We start from the raw sequence: 18,054 nt of genomic DNA on the forward strand, positions 1-18,054 counted from the left end.
ACTCCTATTAATTACACCAATTCCAATCAATTAAATTCTTAATTTAAAAAATGTTAAATAATTAGAAAATCATGTGCATATATATCAGTGACAACTGGACATAATGCAACTCTCAAATGAAGACTTGGTTGATATTAAAACCTATTATATATATATATATATATATGTTTCTGGACACTGAATGAGGATTTAGCTTATTATTTTAAAAAATTTTTTGTCAGTTGTGGGGCTTGAACTCTGGGCCTGGTGCTGTCCCTCAGCTCTTTAGCTCAAGGCTAGCACTCTACCACTTGAGCCACGGTACCACTTACAGTTTTCTGGTGCTTAACTGGAGATAGTCTCATGGACTTTCTTGCCCAGGTTGGCTATGAACTGCGATCCCCAGATCTCAGCCTCTTGAGTAGCTAGGATTACAGGCACGAGCCACCAGTGCCCGGTTAGCTTATTATCGTATGAATTATAAGAAAATAGAATCAGTTATAAAGGTACTTAAAAAAATCCTAATTTGCCTATTTCTTTATAATCTCAACTAATTAAAACCAGCCAGGACAGGAAAGTCCCTGAGACTCTTATCTCCCATTAACCAGCACAAAGACAAAAGTAGAAGCACAGCTCAAGTGGTAGAGCATCAGCCTTGAGCAAAAAAGCCATGAGTATATGAGGCCCTGAATTGAAGCCTCAGGACCAGTGTGTACACATATTCCCCCACCATCCGTGCCCCGCCTTCTCAAAACATATCATGACCTAACACGGCTTTATTTGAGCAAGCTTCACAATTTACCTTTTGCACATTCCTTAGAGATCATGGTGCCAAAGGTTGGAAAGCAGTTTCTCCAAAATGCAGCTTAGAAGGAGAAGGAACTGTGAGAAATATACCAGCCTGACAAATGACAAGGCTTTGTGGAACAGAAGAGAAAAGGCATCCTGGTTTCACACCAATGTAGAAGCTTTTCTTCTCAAATGAGTATTTTCGACAGCTGAGCAAGATGATAAACAGCAGTATCACAAAACACTTAAATGGAAACAAGTATTATGATGTACATTATTCACCCGGCATTCTCCAACTTGTGACATTTATATGTGGCAGACCTGACTGCAGATGCATTTATTTATTTTTGAAGTCGAAGGAGTACCTTTAGGAGGTAGCCTCTTATGTGAATGTGGGCTTTTCTTCTCTAGAGAGGCAGATGTTAAAGGAAGAAGTCATGAGACATATAATGGAAATATATAGAAATTTTCTATTTTCCAGGACAGCACAAGCTCTTAGCATGTAGAAAACCCTGTGCAAACAAGCACACATGGACAGGTTTTCCTTAAATACATTATTACAGGTACAAATGTCTAGTGATTTCACAAAAATGTAAGCATTGTTGAAATAAATCTATTTCTAGTATTTCTGTATTGATATTTAGTGATCTAAATACTCAAATATTGGCCCAGCTTAGAAAGGCTTAATGAGACACTTACAGATAATTCAATGTAAAGCTAGAAGATGAAGGACTAAGACTCACTACCTAAGAATGGATTGACATGATTAAGGCAGAATAAATGGCCAGTACCTAAGGTATTAGTTTCTGGATGCTAGTGTTCATAAGGATCCCAGAAAGAACATTATGAATTGGAAATTTCCATGATTGACATTTTAATAATTTTGGTCTAAGCTACTTGGTTGTGTATAATCAAAACTCTTCTGAGTACTATGAACTTGTTGAATGTAGATTTATGTGCCCAGATTCTTTTCAGTATTTAAAAATGTTATGTAAGTGTGGGAGGCATGGATCAAGTGGTAGAATACTTTCAAATCATGTCCAAGTTTCTGAGTTCAAATCTATGTATTTCCTCAAAAAAATTAAAAATCATGTACATTGGAGACAAATATCTTAAAAAAAATCTATGAATGAATATTTTTGAAAACTTAAATGTAAAACAATTTGAGATCAGTTTCAAAGGCTATTCTAGAACCCATAACTAACTCCTTATCATAGTGAGCAGAAATTGTGATTTCTATAATCTTACATTTGATGGTGACTCTCAGACAGATTTCAGTGATATGACAATTTTAAATAATTCATTCACTTAATAAATATGGTAAGGGTTCAGCTATATGCCAGACACTATGCTAATGAACATTTATGTAAGAACAAATAAGCAAAACAACCAGAACTGTTGCATTCAACTTTCCTGGAGTGAAAACTGTGATTGTCATTCAGTGAGCTCTGCGAGGAGTTGATGCGTCCATTGCCAATGCTTTCCTTGTCAAATGCAGCCCAATTTCAGAGTGGCTATATTCCTCCCCTCTCTCAATGGCTCCTTCTGCATTGGCCTGGCCATGCATGTCTACCCAACATAATCAAGCTTGGCAGCTCATGCAAGTGAGCCCTCTCTGTTTTCTTCAGTTGTCACTGTACAACTCTTCCAGTCACATGGTATCTGGCTAGTCTCAATGCTCATTCTCGCACTGGTACTATGAGGATCATGTGACCGTGGGTGGGTTGTTCCCACTGGCTTCTCTCACAAACAACAATCACTTTGTTTATTAGACATGATGTTCATGCCTTCTTTGGGAAGATACAGTTATGTAGTTATGTCTTTTCATGTTGGGATTTAGGAAGATCTTTAAAAAAAAATCTGTGGTCACATGGCTTGGCTGTGGTTTAAATGAGTCTCCCGAGGTTTTGCGAGTTGGAAGCATGGTCCTAGGTCAGCGATGCTGGCGTGAGATGTGGTGGCATCTTTAAAACATGGCGACACCTGGGTGGTCACCACTGGCTCTTTTCTGATCACATCTACTGGGATACCAGCTGCCCTGAAGTCCTCTCCCAAGCCACGCCAGATCAGGTGCCATGCATATCATCACGCATCCCGAAGTGTTCTTCTCCTCATTAAGTATCCATCACCAGTCGTAAAAGTTAAATAGAGAAGAAGACCTTCTCCATGTGACCTTGGTCTCATTGTTCTCCAGAACTTGTTCCTCATGTTTTGCCTAACAAATTTATAGACTACATGGAACGCCCATTGGAAAAACAAACTTATAGACTATATGGAAAAACCACAGCTCCTAATCCTTTTTGTTATCTTCCTACATTTTAGCCCCCTCCCACTTTTCCTCTTTTTCAATCTTAATCAATGCCTGTCCCTTCATCTACTTCTATATTATTCTGTACAACATTGAACACTACCCATATAACATTTTTCTAAACTGAGTCCAGCCCCAGCTCTTCCCTGCGAATTTAAATCAGGTCTCCATCTCTTTTTCCCTCCCTCCCTCCCTCTCTCTTTCTCTTTTCCCTTCTCCTTCTTTTCTCACCCTTTTTCTTCTTCTACCACCTTCCTCCCTCTCTTATATTTCAGACAGGGTTTTGTTATGCATCCCAGAATGCAGGCTAGCCTGGGACCACGTATGTAGCCCAGGTTGGCTTTGAACTCAAGATCTTCCATCTCCAGCCTTCTGGAATTACAGACATGCATACCATGTCCAGCTGAATTGAGATTCCTGAATCTAGGAGTATAAACACAAGTAGAATAAACACAAGTAGGATGAATAGAAAAATATCTCAACAAGCAAGGACCGGGCATTTGAGAATCTGACTGCTTTTGGAGCAGGATAGTTGATAGGAAACAGAAAAAAGAACACACTAAATGCAAAATAACTCAAAGAAAAATATATAATTTAAAAAGTTTAGTCAAACAGAAATTGATCTAATGATAGTGAAAATAAACAAGCTCCATGGTTGGTTAACTGATTACTACAAAGAGAAGAAAATACGCATTTTACATCATAAATAACTATTTGAAAATAATTTGGCATACTGAATGAAATAGGCAGATTAACACAAAGCACAATATGTAGATGTATATGGAACATTAACGTGGATTTTAATGGTAATAAAAAGTAAATTCCTCTATTTAGATTTTTTAAATTACATTTTAAGCCGGGTGCCGGTGGCTCACACCTGTCATCCTAGCTACTCAGGAGGCTGAGAGCTGAGGATCATGGTTCAAAGTAAGCCAGGGCAGGAAACACTGTCAGACTTTTTTTTTTGGTCCAGTCGTGGGGCCTGAGCTCTGGGCCTGGGCACTGTCCCTCAGCTCTTCAGCTCAAGGCTAGCACTCTACCACTTGAGCCACAGCACCATTTCTGGCTTTTTTCTTTTTGCTTATGTGGTGCTGAGGAATCGAACCCAGGGCCTCAGGCATGCAAGGCAAGCACTCTACCACTGAGCCACCTTCCCAGCCCCCTGTGAGACTCATCTCCAGTAAACCACTAAAAAACTGGAAGTGGAGTTGTGGCCCAAGTGGTAGAGCACTTGCCTTGAGCTGAAGAGCACAGGGATGCAAGCCCAGAGTTCAAGCCCCATGACTGACCAAAAAAACAAACAAACAAAAATACATTTTAAAGTAATATCTCAGGTTGTGAAGATTTCATGGGTAGATTCTCCAGTATTTTACAGGAGTAAATAATATTGATCTCACATTAATTCAGTTAGGAAATCAACAAAGTGTATGCTATATACTTCTCATTTCATTTTGTGAGGGCTGCCTAATTCTAATCTCATAGCCAAGGTATCAAGGAAAAGCCCATATCAATATAGATAAATTACATTATTATATTATTAATTATGTACCACAATGTAACTGTGGATGCAATTTAGTTTACTGCTTAAAAATCATTTGGATCACAGTATAATAAACTAAATGATTTAGCATAAGAACCCTGTGGCATTATCTTAACCAAGGCTGAAGAAAATAGAAAATATTCAAAATAGAAGAGAACTTCTTCAACCTGAAGAGGGTGTCTGCTTCACAATCCGCAGCTGACAACACACTCAAAAATAAATATTAAATATTGCCCCCCTGAGATCAAGAACAAAGGAAGGATATTTCCTGGTACAACTTCTATTCACAATTGTAGCAGAGGTCAGATGTGGACCAAGATAAAAAACAAGTCATAAACTTTATGAAAGTAGTGAAATTACTGTCATTTGTAGGCAACACCATGCTGTTTGGGCAATAGAAACGTGATTGCTCACCTGTCCCCATCCCCAGTCAGCCTGCTCTTCTTCCAGCCATTGTTTACAAAGCCATACAACAGTGCTTGTGTTTAAAACAACGGACTTATGTTAACTTAGTAGCCATCCAAAATAGCTACAAGAAAAAAAAATCTCAGAAGCAGATTTCCAGCCAGATTTCTGCCACCCAGGCTTCCTTGTAAACACAATAAACAAACAAACAAACAAAAAACTCTGGTGCTATGCCTGAGGTGGCATTGGAAATGCTTTGTGGCATTGAAGGAGCATATTGAAGCATGTTGAAGCCTCATCACAGAATTTAGACGTTCTTGGTTGGGCAGTTAGGAGCTAATATGAGCTGGCTTTGTGCACAGGGGTAATACCATGGTGTACCAAGTTTGCCGAAGGCATTTGTAACAATCCACTACTCATTAAGGAAGTTTGTGCTTCAACACATTCCTTGGAATTTCTGATACTTGGTCATAACCCAATGGCTACTAACATTTTACTCAATTTTATCATTGAGTTTATTTTGATTTTTTTGCAGAAAACATCTTTGCTTCATCCCAGTTCTTTTCTCTCACCTTGTCTCCTTTGGGAACCTACATCATATCACTGTCAGAATTAAGGGTAGATGAAAATTAATTTGTTGGCTTTTGACTCAATGGTTCTAGGAAGAGGAAAGAGTCATCGACTTTCTTCTCTATAAAATAGCTGAGTAAATGATGACAATTCTGAAGGAAGAGAATGGTAAAAACTGGGAGATATTACTAGGGTAGTATGATTTTATAAAAACCCATAAAGGACATATCATGTGATGGCGTATGACCAAACATTTGTTGAATGGCAGGTTGAATTCTTCTGACAGGGAAGAATAAGAATTAAAGGGTTTCAATAAAAGTCCAAGATGTTATCTCCATAAATGAATGTGCTAAAAAGGCATTTATTGGTTCAACCATTTCACTTCCCCCCACCTATTCATATTTTTTGTTGTTGTTGTTCAAAAAGAACCTCCAAATTCAATTTGGTTTCCAGGGCAGACTTCCCATTCTTAAATTTTTGAGTTTGCTTTTCAAATTCTTGGTTTCACAACAGCAGCATTACCTCATTGGCTTTTAGTGAGTTACTTTCAGATGTCATCTGTAGAACATTAGATTTTTCTCTACTACCAGCCAAATGAATGCTTACAAAGACATAGATTTATGCTGTCTTAAAGAATTGCTTTATATTACTTAGAGCATCATGGCAGATCACACAAATACTTCGTCCCATCAATCTTAAAAGCATGCTTTACCTTTTCTTTAAACACAGTACTATTTTCTTACACATGCACACAAGAAATCATGTACGGCTTCTCAGTTCTGTCTGTGAATGTAGAGGATGGATGAGAAAGCGGAGTAGCGTAATTATAAGATCTTCTAATCAGTTGTAATAATATTTCTGCCAAACTGATTGTGACAATTGTTACCCAAGTGTGGATATTCACCATTGCTACCTACTGGACATACATCATGGACTTTTGCTCTATGGTTCCAAGTTGGAGAGTTGGTGGATATGGTCAAGGAATAGTGTGGAACAACCGTTGGTGCGTGTCAGTGTTTAGAGAAATTTGCAAAGTAATAACCAAAGAGCTTGACTGATTTTTTTCTACTTGTTCTCAATTCCTGGTAGAGGCCAGGACGTTAACGTTTTATGTATCTAGCACTCTACATATTGCTACTATTGGATGGGTAACTTACTGGATTGTGTAGCCTTATCAGGCATAGTGAGTTTAACATAGTGCTGTATGAGTGTGAGTTTGGAAGTGGAGGCGGTCACTGCCTGGCTTCTAATAAGTACCTTCATCTCTCTAAGGTTTGGTGTCTTCTGCAGAATTAAGATCAGTGCATTTTTATAATGACTTCAGCTTCTGTCACGGTAGATAGAGCCCGCATAGTAAGGAACAGGGCTTGGGAAGGAGATGGGAAAGCTAATAAAAAATACATGTAAAATAAGTAAAATTTCTTTACTACATTAAGTGACAAGGAAAAATCAGACCTGGTAAAAGGTACAGAGAGTATCATTTGGAGAAAGGGAATTTTAATTTTTAAATTGTAGGTAATATAGCGAAGATACATGTCACTGAATGCATAACATTTGATTTGAAAATTGAAAGAGATGAAAAATTGAGTTGGGTGGAAACTGGTCCATGAAGACTCTTCCCCAGCATAGGACAGTTGTGGACTCTGAAATGTCCTCCAAAAGTCAAATTCTCCCAAAAAGTCTCTGTTGTACCTTCTGGTTCCCACCCTCACCCCCAAGATGGTGCTTTATTTCTTGAGCCACAACTCCATTTCTAGCTTTTTCCTGGTTAGTTGAAAAAAGAATCTCATGGTTTTTCCTGCCTTGGCTGACTTTGAGCTATGAGCCTCAGATCTCAGCCTCTTAAGTAACTAGAATTACGGGCATAAGAAAACTATGCCTAGCAAATGAATCATTTTCACATAATGGCCAAGTTTAGTCAGTGTCTATATCCTCTCCCTTGAGAACACACACACACACACACACACAGTATCAAACTCACATACACACACATACACAGTTACAACCCTTTGTTGTGGTTTTCATTCCTTTTCCCTTCTTCCTGTACTATGAGATGCTGAGAGGAAAAAAAAAGAAAAGAAAATTACAATAGACACATCAGAATTGAGTTACTCGAAACTAGTGATCACTTTTTTCTTTAGTATCAAGTATGCAATAACTGAACATTACAGGTAGAGGGAAAACCGTAAGACTGACCACAGATTTTCTGTCAAAGAATAGGAACAGAGAGATTAAAGAAGGATGAAATCAGTCAAAATACTCTATGTAAGCAGGTGAAAACACAACAATGAAGATTATTGGGTTTGATTTGGAAGGGTATGAGAAGAGTGATTTGATCAAGGTACATTGTATGTATATATGGACTTGTCAAAATGAAATCCCATTTGTGCAGCTATTTGATGTTTATAACAATATGGAGAAAAAATACAAGAAAACAGTGGAAATGCTTTTTAAAATATAGGAAGAAATGAATGAAGTACTTAGAATTTTATGTCTAGTAAGATATCCTGAGATTAAAGTCATATGAAAACAGAAAAGCTTTGCAACAGAGAAAATTAACAACTTTCTCACAAGCAGATCTTCACTATCACAATGTTTTACGGGTTTGTTTTGTTTTGTTTTGAAATCTTAGCAAAACATAAGATAATTCCAGATGGAGATGGAAATCTGTACAGAGAAATAGAGAACTCCAAAAAATGTCAGTTACGTTAGTAAATATATAAGATAGTTTTCTGATCATTTGATTCACCTTAAAAAACTTGAGTTTAAATAGAAAAAACATTTTAGTTAAATGTAGAATAAATGACAATGCCATCACAATAGTTAAAAGAGAAGAAAAGAGCAAATAAAACCATTTGAAAGCTTTTTATCCTGTGCATGTAGTTCATCTGTTAAAAGAGGACTGAAATAAATATGTAGAAGAAACCATCAAAATGAAAGTAAAACAAAGAACTATCCTATTATGATAGCAAGGATAGAAAGTGAAATCCCAAACCGATAGACCAGATAGAAAGAAAATTGCAAGACTTAAGCCTAATCTATCATCATGTTAAAGTTACATATTTTAAATATTCTAGTATAAATTCGAAGACTAGAAGATCATTATTCAAAAAGTAAGTCCTCATAAATGGGCTGTAAGGAATATATTTCAAATTTAAGGCACTCATAGGTTAAAAGAAAAGAAAACCAATAGATATATATGCAACTACTACTGATCAGAAAACACAGATAGCCACAACACAACATTACATAGCAGAAAGAAGTCAAGTTTGTATTGCAAAAGGATAATTTAATCAGTAGCCAAGACCAATGATTAACATAAACCAAACCAAACAACTTCCTATATGCTAAACAAACTGATAAAAGAGAAAGGAGAAATAAAAAGAAAATTCACCATTATAGGCAATAATTTCAGTAGTACCCCATCTTAATATGCAGTAAAAAAAAAAAGGCAGAAAACTATTCAGTATATAGACCTGAATGACAATATCAGCCAACTTTACCTAATTGAGGTTCACAGAGCGCTTGGCCCCACATCAGCTGAGCATACACATACTTTTCAGATCTACTGAACACAAAACAGCAAAAAGAGCTCAAGTGGCTCAAGTAGCAAAGGACCAGGCTAGATTTAAAGGTGGAGGAAGACCGTGAAACCCCAGGGCCAGAGCAACAACAGCATAAGCACACACAGAAAATGAAGAGCTGGATGCACTTCAACAGAAAGGAAATGGGAGAAGGGGCGACCGTGAACTGAGAATTGAGGTCTGAAGACACATCTCTGTGTTAAAATGCTGCAATAGCATTGAACTTCTTGTCTTTATTCTACAATGCATATACATCTGCCCTATGTAAGGGGGGGGGTCTAACTCTTACCTTCTTCTAACCAATTTAGTATTATCTATGAAAGTAGTAGATAAACACTGTGTGTTTTAGGAATTACCCTTCTCAACACAGCTGCTTGTCAGCCTACCAGGGGCCTCAGAGTATGTATTCTTAAATACTCTAGAGGTGGAAATTGGAAGGATCACAATTGGAGGCCAGCCTAGCCAAAAAAGAAAATGTTCTATTTCAATGTAAGAAGCTGGGTATGGTGATGTCTATTATTACAGCTACTTTGGGGAATAAAAGGATCATGGGCCCAAATGCCCAAGCAAAAAGCAAGAACTGATCTCAAAATAATGAGTATAAAAAACTTTGGAAGTATGGCTCAACAGTAGGACAATCCTATTATTACACATGTGCACACACATACACACAAACACATACACACACACACAGTCTTCAGCAGCTCAACAAGAAAAAGTACAGATTCAGCTTTTTGGCATGAAAATGCTCCAAAAAATAACGTCTTATATTACTTACTGTTATAAAAACCAGATAAATATATCTAATGTGGGATAATACTATAACTACCTAAAATACACTGATATATTCCTAAAAAAGGGAATGATGTGTGAAAAAAATATATCAGGGTGATTCTCAGCAGGCATAAATTAATACTATTAACAAAGAACTTCAAATTCTATTCACACAATGATAGGACTGTATTATCATAGTAATATTCTATATTAAACATCTGGCAGGAAGTTTTAAACAATATTGGACCTAGGATCTAGGATGTAGTAAATGAGAAGGGAGAGAAAGCAGAGAGGTAGAATCATAAGGACTAAATTAACTGATTTTTTCTATTTTCAGACTCTCTATGTCTATATTTTGATTTCTTTATATAGTGCCTAAATGCTTAATTCCCCCATTTCCCTTTTAGTCATCTCCTATTGAATTCTTGGCTTTATTTCCATTCTGTTCTAAATTTTCACCCTGCTGGAGCTCCTCGTGTTTTGTGTCAGGAGGAAAAATACCTTATTACCTTCTTGTCTATTTAACATTTCAAGTTTTTTTTCCCTCCCTCCTTCCCGTCTTGTACCTAATGAGCAAATTATCTAAAAATAGATATGTTCATCATTCTACAAAATGTTGTATCTTCTCTAGATTGGAGGCCAGTGTAATTGTAAGAGACATGTGTCTGGCAGAGAGTGCAATCAGTGCCAGAATGGATTCTACAATCTACAAGAGTTGGATCCTGATGGTTGCAGCTCCTGTAACTGCAATGCCTCTGGGACAGTGGATGGAGATATTACCTGTCACCCAAATTCAGGCCAGTGCAAGTGTAAAGCAAACGTTATTGGTATGTGTAATGCAAAAGTTTACAGTCACATCTCTATTTCGAACTGGAATAAAACTCTCTATTTGATTTCTTAACTGAGCTGTAAAGCAAATTTCCTTGCTCAAGGCAGGCTACAAAAAAAAGGAAACAATTTGGATGAAATTAGCTGTCTAAAAATGATTAAATTAATAATTCTATCAAGCTGCAGCTTGAAGCTTAGTTTAATCAACCCTTTAGAAGTTTCTTTATTCTGTAGATGCATTAGTTCACATGGCCTTACACTAATAAGTCATAGAAAAATATAATTTGCTTACTGCATAGATGTTTCTTTTAGAAAATTAACGCTTTTTCAAAATGTTTTACACTTAATGAGTTCTAAGCAAATCATTTCTATGCTGGTTTCCTTAATATACCAAAATAAATGGATTTTTTTTCAAAATAATCTGTGCTACGGAGCCCTTTGTGATAAATCTTTCCATTTTTTTCTATTATATTTCTTTGAACTGTTCCTATGAAATGCAAAATAAGTCAACATATTTCCATAGATGGTGTATATTGCTAGGGTTAGTTATAAAGGGCCACCTAATTTTAATTTTGTAATTCAGTACCAAGCTGATTATAATAAACAGCTACCTTTGGTGTTATTTATCATTTTTTTAATGTAAGACGTGCTTTTTTGTTTGTTACTCCCACAGGTATTTTTCAGAAATTAGATTTGATTATAGCAATTTATTACATCCAACATTTTTGAGGGGAACCACCGCCACATAAGGACAAAATTTATCAAGTGCCCAAAATGCACTGTGTACATAATGCACTTTGAAATTTTGATATATGAGAATATTATGAGAGGAAAGTTCCCTGATAAAATGAATCCTGTATTGGAACTGAACAGTTCTTAGTTCCTACAGGAAGTTTAAAAAAGACCTTTGCCTTTCTATTGTCATTCAGGTATTAGCTTTTCTAATGCTGACCTGAACCTCACAATAATAAAAATACCCCTGGAGTGATCACACACACACACACACACACACACACACACACACACACACACACACACACACACACACACACACACACACACACACACACACACACACACACACACACACACACACACACACACACACACACACACACACACACACACACACACACACACACACATGCAGACATACATATGCACACATTCTAACTAAAGTTGTTATGGGTGATATAACATAATTTGTCTCTTTCCTATGTGTAGATAGGTAATATGCACATAATTCTGGCAGGCAAGCATTTCTAATTAATTAAATATATGGACATGCTTAATATTAAGCCCTTACTGGCTTAAACAAAGGAAAAACATCAAAATGTTTCATGTGTCTTGTCTTTGTGTGCCCCAAGCATACAAACGTGAACTCTCCAGAAAGAAAAAGACAACTAACTTGTGAAGAGAAGCACATCTTTGTGTTTTACGTGATGCAGAATGAATTCTGAGACGCTGGAATTCCATCGATATTGCATCCTTTGTTCTTTAATATGAGATATATTTTAAACTCAAGATGTGAAATGAAAGCTAAATCAGGGTCTTTTAGACAATGAAATGGTTACATCTCTCTGTCAAGGGACCTTTTCCTATAATGGGTATATCCCAGAGCTCAAGGGAGAAAAACATCAAAATTTACCTAGTATTTGTTATGACCTCTCCTTCCCTCCATTTACCTTATACCATTTACCTGTTTTCCTGTTTTTTTCCAAGTAGTCTTCTGTAGAAAATATATTTATAAAAACTATTCATTTAAAATGATTATAATCATTTCTAGATTCATTTCTATAAATGCAGTCTTTCTAATAAAAATATGAATTTGGCATGTATATATACATTTCCTAATGGGATTAGCAAGTAATCTTATTGAATATTACCTTGTTAATAGGAAATTAGAACAAAATCCCTAGAAAACACAAAGGTATGTTGTATAAGCTTCAGAAAGCAAACTGTTAGAGTTAACAAAACTGTTAAATCTTACTAATGATTCTCTCACCAGGAAAATACATTAGCACCAATAATTTTATTAAAGTAGGTCATTCATCTAGAATAAAAAGGGAGAAGAATGTGAATTAAATGCCAAGTGTGCTAACTCGCCTGTACTTGTTAACATGGAATGTGATACCCTGTAGGCATCCTGAGTATCGTTAGGAATAGATTACCTGTCAGGAATATGTATGGCATATTCAAATAAGCACTGCGCATATTTTTAAAACTGATATGATATGAATCCATGTAGACCAATTTTAATAGTTCAAAATGAGTCATAATTCTTGTTAACAATACAGTTATTTTTAAAATTTGCTGCAATAGTGGCCCTTTTTTATTTTCCTTATTGAAATTAAATGATATGCCTTAGGTGGGTCATTCATCACTGTTAAAGAACTCGCCATCCATTGGAGTTCTTAAATTTTTATCCCTATATATGCATCCGTGTGATGAATTTTCTCCCAGTTTAGGAATGCTTTCTTTCATATGTGTTACTGAGTGTGAGTGAGTTTGACCCTTACTTTAGGACTAATTTTTCAATTGCAATTATAGTTTGAAATAAATGTTTCAACGGATTCAACTCCACATAGTTATTTAAATACATGAGTATATACTGAGCACCTAAAGGAAATATTTTCTAGATATTTAGTATTCCTTTAAAAATTCTTTGCTTTGTCCTGCTCCTTTTGAGGTTAACTTAGGTTGTCAGACATTTAAGTTTCAGTGACAAAACATTTTTCTCCATTTATAAAATGTATATGTGCACTTCTTCAAAGAGAAGTAATATAAAGAGAAGAATTTACTTAGGGATTAAAGAGGTATGTTCTGAATCACACAACTTGACAAGCAGTGGTTGCTTTATGAGCCAAGGAGAGCATAATTTATATTAATTGAAAATGATAAAATATAGGAGCAGGCAAAAGGATTAAAATAAAAATTGTTCTAGATAAGTTTTATTTATATTAATTATTTAAATGTGCTATACTCAAAAGTCAGCATATATGTCCTCACAAAAATAGTTATCAGCTTAACATTTTATTTTTCCTCTGCATAGGATTATTCAGGTATAGCAAAAATTGTATAGATTTATGGGGTCCAGTATGTTTGGACTCCTCCTCCCCAGTATGGGATCCAAACATTACACACACACACACACACACACACACACACACACACACACACACACACACACACACACACACACACACACACACACACACACACACACACACACACACACACACACACACACACACACACACACACACACACACACACACACACACAAACACACACACACACACAGTGAAATGGTTCATTTAGGTTAATTGGCATATCTCTTACCCCCACAAGCTTTGCAATGTAATGATTCAAAATCTGTTTTCTGATAGACAGCATACTGATTTTAATTCAATATCTATTCTCCTATCAGTTTTTAAGTATACAATATACTATTTGAATTACAGCCAACATGGCAATACAGAACACCAGAGCGTATTTATTTTACCTGAAACCCTGTAGTTAGCCTAACATGTTCTTAAACATTGTTAGGCAATTCTAATTTATAGGAAAATCAGTGAGGTAACATACAATTCCGTGGCCCATTCAAGTGAGCATTTTTTTGTTGAAATAGTTCTATGATGCAGAGGAAAAAAAAAACCTCAATGCATACAACAGAAGCAATATTCACTCTGCATTTTATGTGTCCTAATAATACATAATTACATTTTGTAAAGAACTTTGCAGGGAGGGTTGTGCTTGAGAGCTCAATCCGCATTGCTATAATGTTTCAAATGTATGAAAAGCTGTCTGCCATGTTTTTGGTCATAGTTTCTATCTGGGCTAGATCTGCAATAGTCTGGTTTGTGTTTTATCTTAATTTGCAGAGAATTGTCTTCTTTTTTTTTTTTTTTTTTACCTTTTCACATATATCTTATTTTTAGGGATTAGATGTGATCGATGCAATTTTGGATTTAAATTTCTCCGAAGTTTTCGTGGCGATGGATGTGAGTCCTGCCAGTGTAACCTCCATGGCTCAGTGAACAAATTCTGCAATCCTCTTTCTGGGCAGTGTGAGTGCAGAAAAGAAGTCACAGGACTTCAGTGTGATACCTGCAGAGAAAACTTCTATGGGTTGGACGTCACAGGATGCAAGGCCTGTAACTGTAATGCTGCCGGGTCCCTCTCAGGGACAGTCTGTGATGCTAAGACAGGCCAGTGCCTCTGTAAGCCCAATGTTGGGGGGAGACAGTGTGACCAGTGCTTGGCAGGCTACTTTTATCTGCAGCAGAAGAATTCTTTCCTCTGTCTGCCTTGTCACTGTGACAAGACCGGGATGGCCAATGCCTCTCTGCTGTGTGACAGGTCCACAGGACAATGTCCCTGCAAATCAGGAGTCACAGGTCTTCACTGCAATCAATGTGAGCCTCACAGATACAATTTGACCATGGTCAATTTACACACCTGCCAGATGTGTGAGTGTGACTCCCTGGGGACATTTCCTGGGACTATTTGTGACCCCGTCAGCAGCCAGTGTCTATGTGCGCCAAACAGGCAAAACAGGTGTCACCAGTGTCCAGCAGGTAAGGCACCACTGTGGTACACTTTTACAACACACACACACACACACACACACACACACACACACACACACACACACACACGTCCCTTCTCTTCTGTGACCCCCTCACAAGTGATTCCTGTGTCAAGTTTGTGACTTCCAAGACATTAATCATCAACGTGGTTGTTGTAGTTACAACACAAACAAGGATACAGTTGTTTTACGTGTCCAAGATGATCTGGTATATATGTTGCTATTTGTGTGGAGAAAGCACTTTTGACACATTGCCCATCAAACTTATTTCATGGCAGCTGAGACTTAATTTTGCAAGTTTCACTGATTGAAAGCTCTGTGTAAGGAAAGCAAAGAATAAGGTTTACTTTCTAGAGAAAAGCATATGTGAATTAGTTATCTATACAATGCTAAATATTCAGAAGACAGAGTTTCTGAACAAAAGTGACCCACATTCTTTCATTGAAAGTCTGTATACATTGGTATTATACAGGAACATTAGGAATTGACTTTACATGCCAGCAAATGAAACAAAAATGGTCTGTTGTTTAATCTTACTGGACAGAATCCTAACTTTCCATTTCTTTACCAACTGGAAGCTAGATCCTGTTGATGGGTCTCTTTAACTTGATATAAATTTTACTGAACTTTATCATAAATTAATTATGATATAAAATAGAGATATTGGTGTTTATCAGGTGTTTAACAACTTGTTGCCTGTTGATCAAAATCAGTTCTGAGTTGTCTGAGCCTGTAAAAATGAATTTGTTGCTGATTCAGAAGGATGATGCACTGGTCAGGAAAGGAGAGACACCAAAGTTCTTCTACATGTGGTAAAGAGTCTAGCTTAGACAAGGCAAGCTTTAACTTCCTTTTCTTGTGTGTGTATATATTATACAATATATGCTGTTATTATTATAGTAAAGATAATGTACAGAGGGTTACAGTTACCTAAGGCAGATAAAGAATATATTTCTTTTTGGACGATGTCACTCCTTTCCTGACTTTCTTCCATCCCCACCCACAAATTGTGTAGTTCATTTTCAACATAGTGTCTAGTGAGTGCCATTGCTATACTTGTTCACCCTTTGTCCCATCCCTCTGTGCCCCGCCCCTTTGCCCTGATGTCCTCTCTGTCATACTCTCTGCCACTCTCTGTCATCATAGCCCATGCCCCTCCGTAGCTTTGGTGATGGCTTACAATTCTACCTCCAGTGACACAGAGGAATTCTTAGCTGCCTCTTAGTTGCAAATCCAAGAGGGACATTTTTGGATTGGGTAGTCACCTTGAAGACAGTGCATTATAGGAAAATATGGCAGGAAACATCAGTAAACATAGCTTTCTCGGATGGAGGATATTCTTCATGTACGAACAACAACAAGAACAACAAAAATGGTGTCCCCCAAATAGGAAGATTATTGAGAGCTGGGCACAAAACTTATCTGAGGGGTCTTTCAACTTAGATTTAGCTTCCTAATTATGTTATCAGTTCATTTTTGGGTATTTTAAATTTATATATTTGACAGTTTTTTAAATATTTTACTTTTTTCTTTTTGTTATGTGGACACTATTTTTAAAGTGTCTTACTCTTTTTTTGGTTGACTATTGTTATTGTTCAATTGCTGTTATTGTTGAATATAAGGTTATTGTTAAATACAAGATAGCAAGTTGTCTACCCTTGAGCCACCTTCTCAGACTTTTTGTTTTTAAGTATTTTTTCAGATAAGCCTTCTTATTTTTGCCTGGAGCCAGCCATGGACCAAGATTTCCCTATCTATTCCTCCCTGTAGCTGGAGTTACAGATGTGTGCTGTCATACGCATTCTACCTCAGCTGGTCTTTAACCACGTCCTTCTGATTGCTCCCTCCCAAGTAACTGGAATCACATGGATGTACCATCACTCTTGGCATTTTACGTTAAAATATGTATTTAAACACTTCAGGAATAAGGTTTACTTACGTTTTAAATTAAAAAAAAAGCAGAAATGAATAAAGCAAATGCTGTATCTTTGAGGGAAATTATGTTAAAACATGAACTATATTTTTATTTTATATATAATAAAATACATATATGCATGTATGTAGCTATAAATAGACATATATGAGCTATGTACGTGCATGTACATATATAAGATATGTATATATACACATGAATTTACATGTATAAGAAATATATGTATGTAAACATAGATAATATATGTATTTATACATATGGAAAAAGAGAGGGTGTGTTGTTCTCAGTGAAGACTGTTGTATCACCCAAATATTTGATGGTTTTCTGGGTGCTTTGTGTGTGTGTGTGTGTGTGTGTGTGTATATATATATGTCAAAACAATTTTAGGTTATTTAAACAGACATCAACTAAGTGAAGACGCAGGCTTTGCCTTATCTAATTCATTCATACACCTGTCTCATTTGATTCCTTCCTGAGATGGAAAGGTACTTGATAGGTTATGAATCTTCTCTTTTGGGTTCTTACTGAGATGACCTCTTTGTCTCCAACTCTGTGCTGTTTTCTCCTACTCTGGTCTATGTCCCTTCCTTGTGTATTTAATATAGTATCAACAGAGTTTCTCCTGAAACAGTCCTTTAGTTATAAGTAGGTAATCTCTGGATTTTGTGTTGCTTGTCACTTTACTGGAATATGATTGAACCTTCAGGAATTTTTCTGCTGAACTTATTTTCTGACTCACTCTTTTTTTCCAAG

At 36.5% G+C, this 18,054-nt stretch overlaps 1 protein-coding gene across 1 annotated transcript in view; it reads left to right on the top strand.

The window, feature by feature from the left end:
• Positions 1 to 18,054, top strand: part of Ush2a (usherin) — a 640,266-nt gene that overhangs the window by 102,390 nt on the left and 519,822 nt on the right. The window contains exons 11-12 of the mRNA XM_070041435.1: positions 10,581 to 10,776; positions 14,719 to 15,357. Coding sequence (XP_069897536.1) covers positions 10,581 to 10,776; positions 14,719 to 15,357 — 835 coding nt within the window. The remainder of the gene's footprint in view (positions 1 to 10,580; positions 10,777 to 14,718; positions 15,358 to 18,054) is intronic.

Source organism: Dipodomys merriami, unplaced genomic scaffold (assembly GCF_024711535.1).
Source record: "Dipodomys merriami isolate MVZ:Mamm:240054 unplaced genomic scaffold, mDipMer1.0.p SCAF_31, whole genome shotgun sequence".
NCBI lineage: Eukaryota > Metazoa > Chordata > Mammalia > Rodentia > Heteromyidae > Dipodomys > Dipodomys merriami.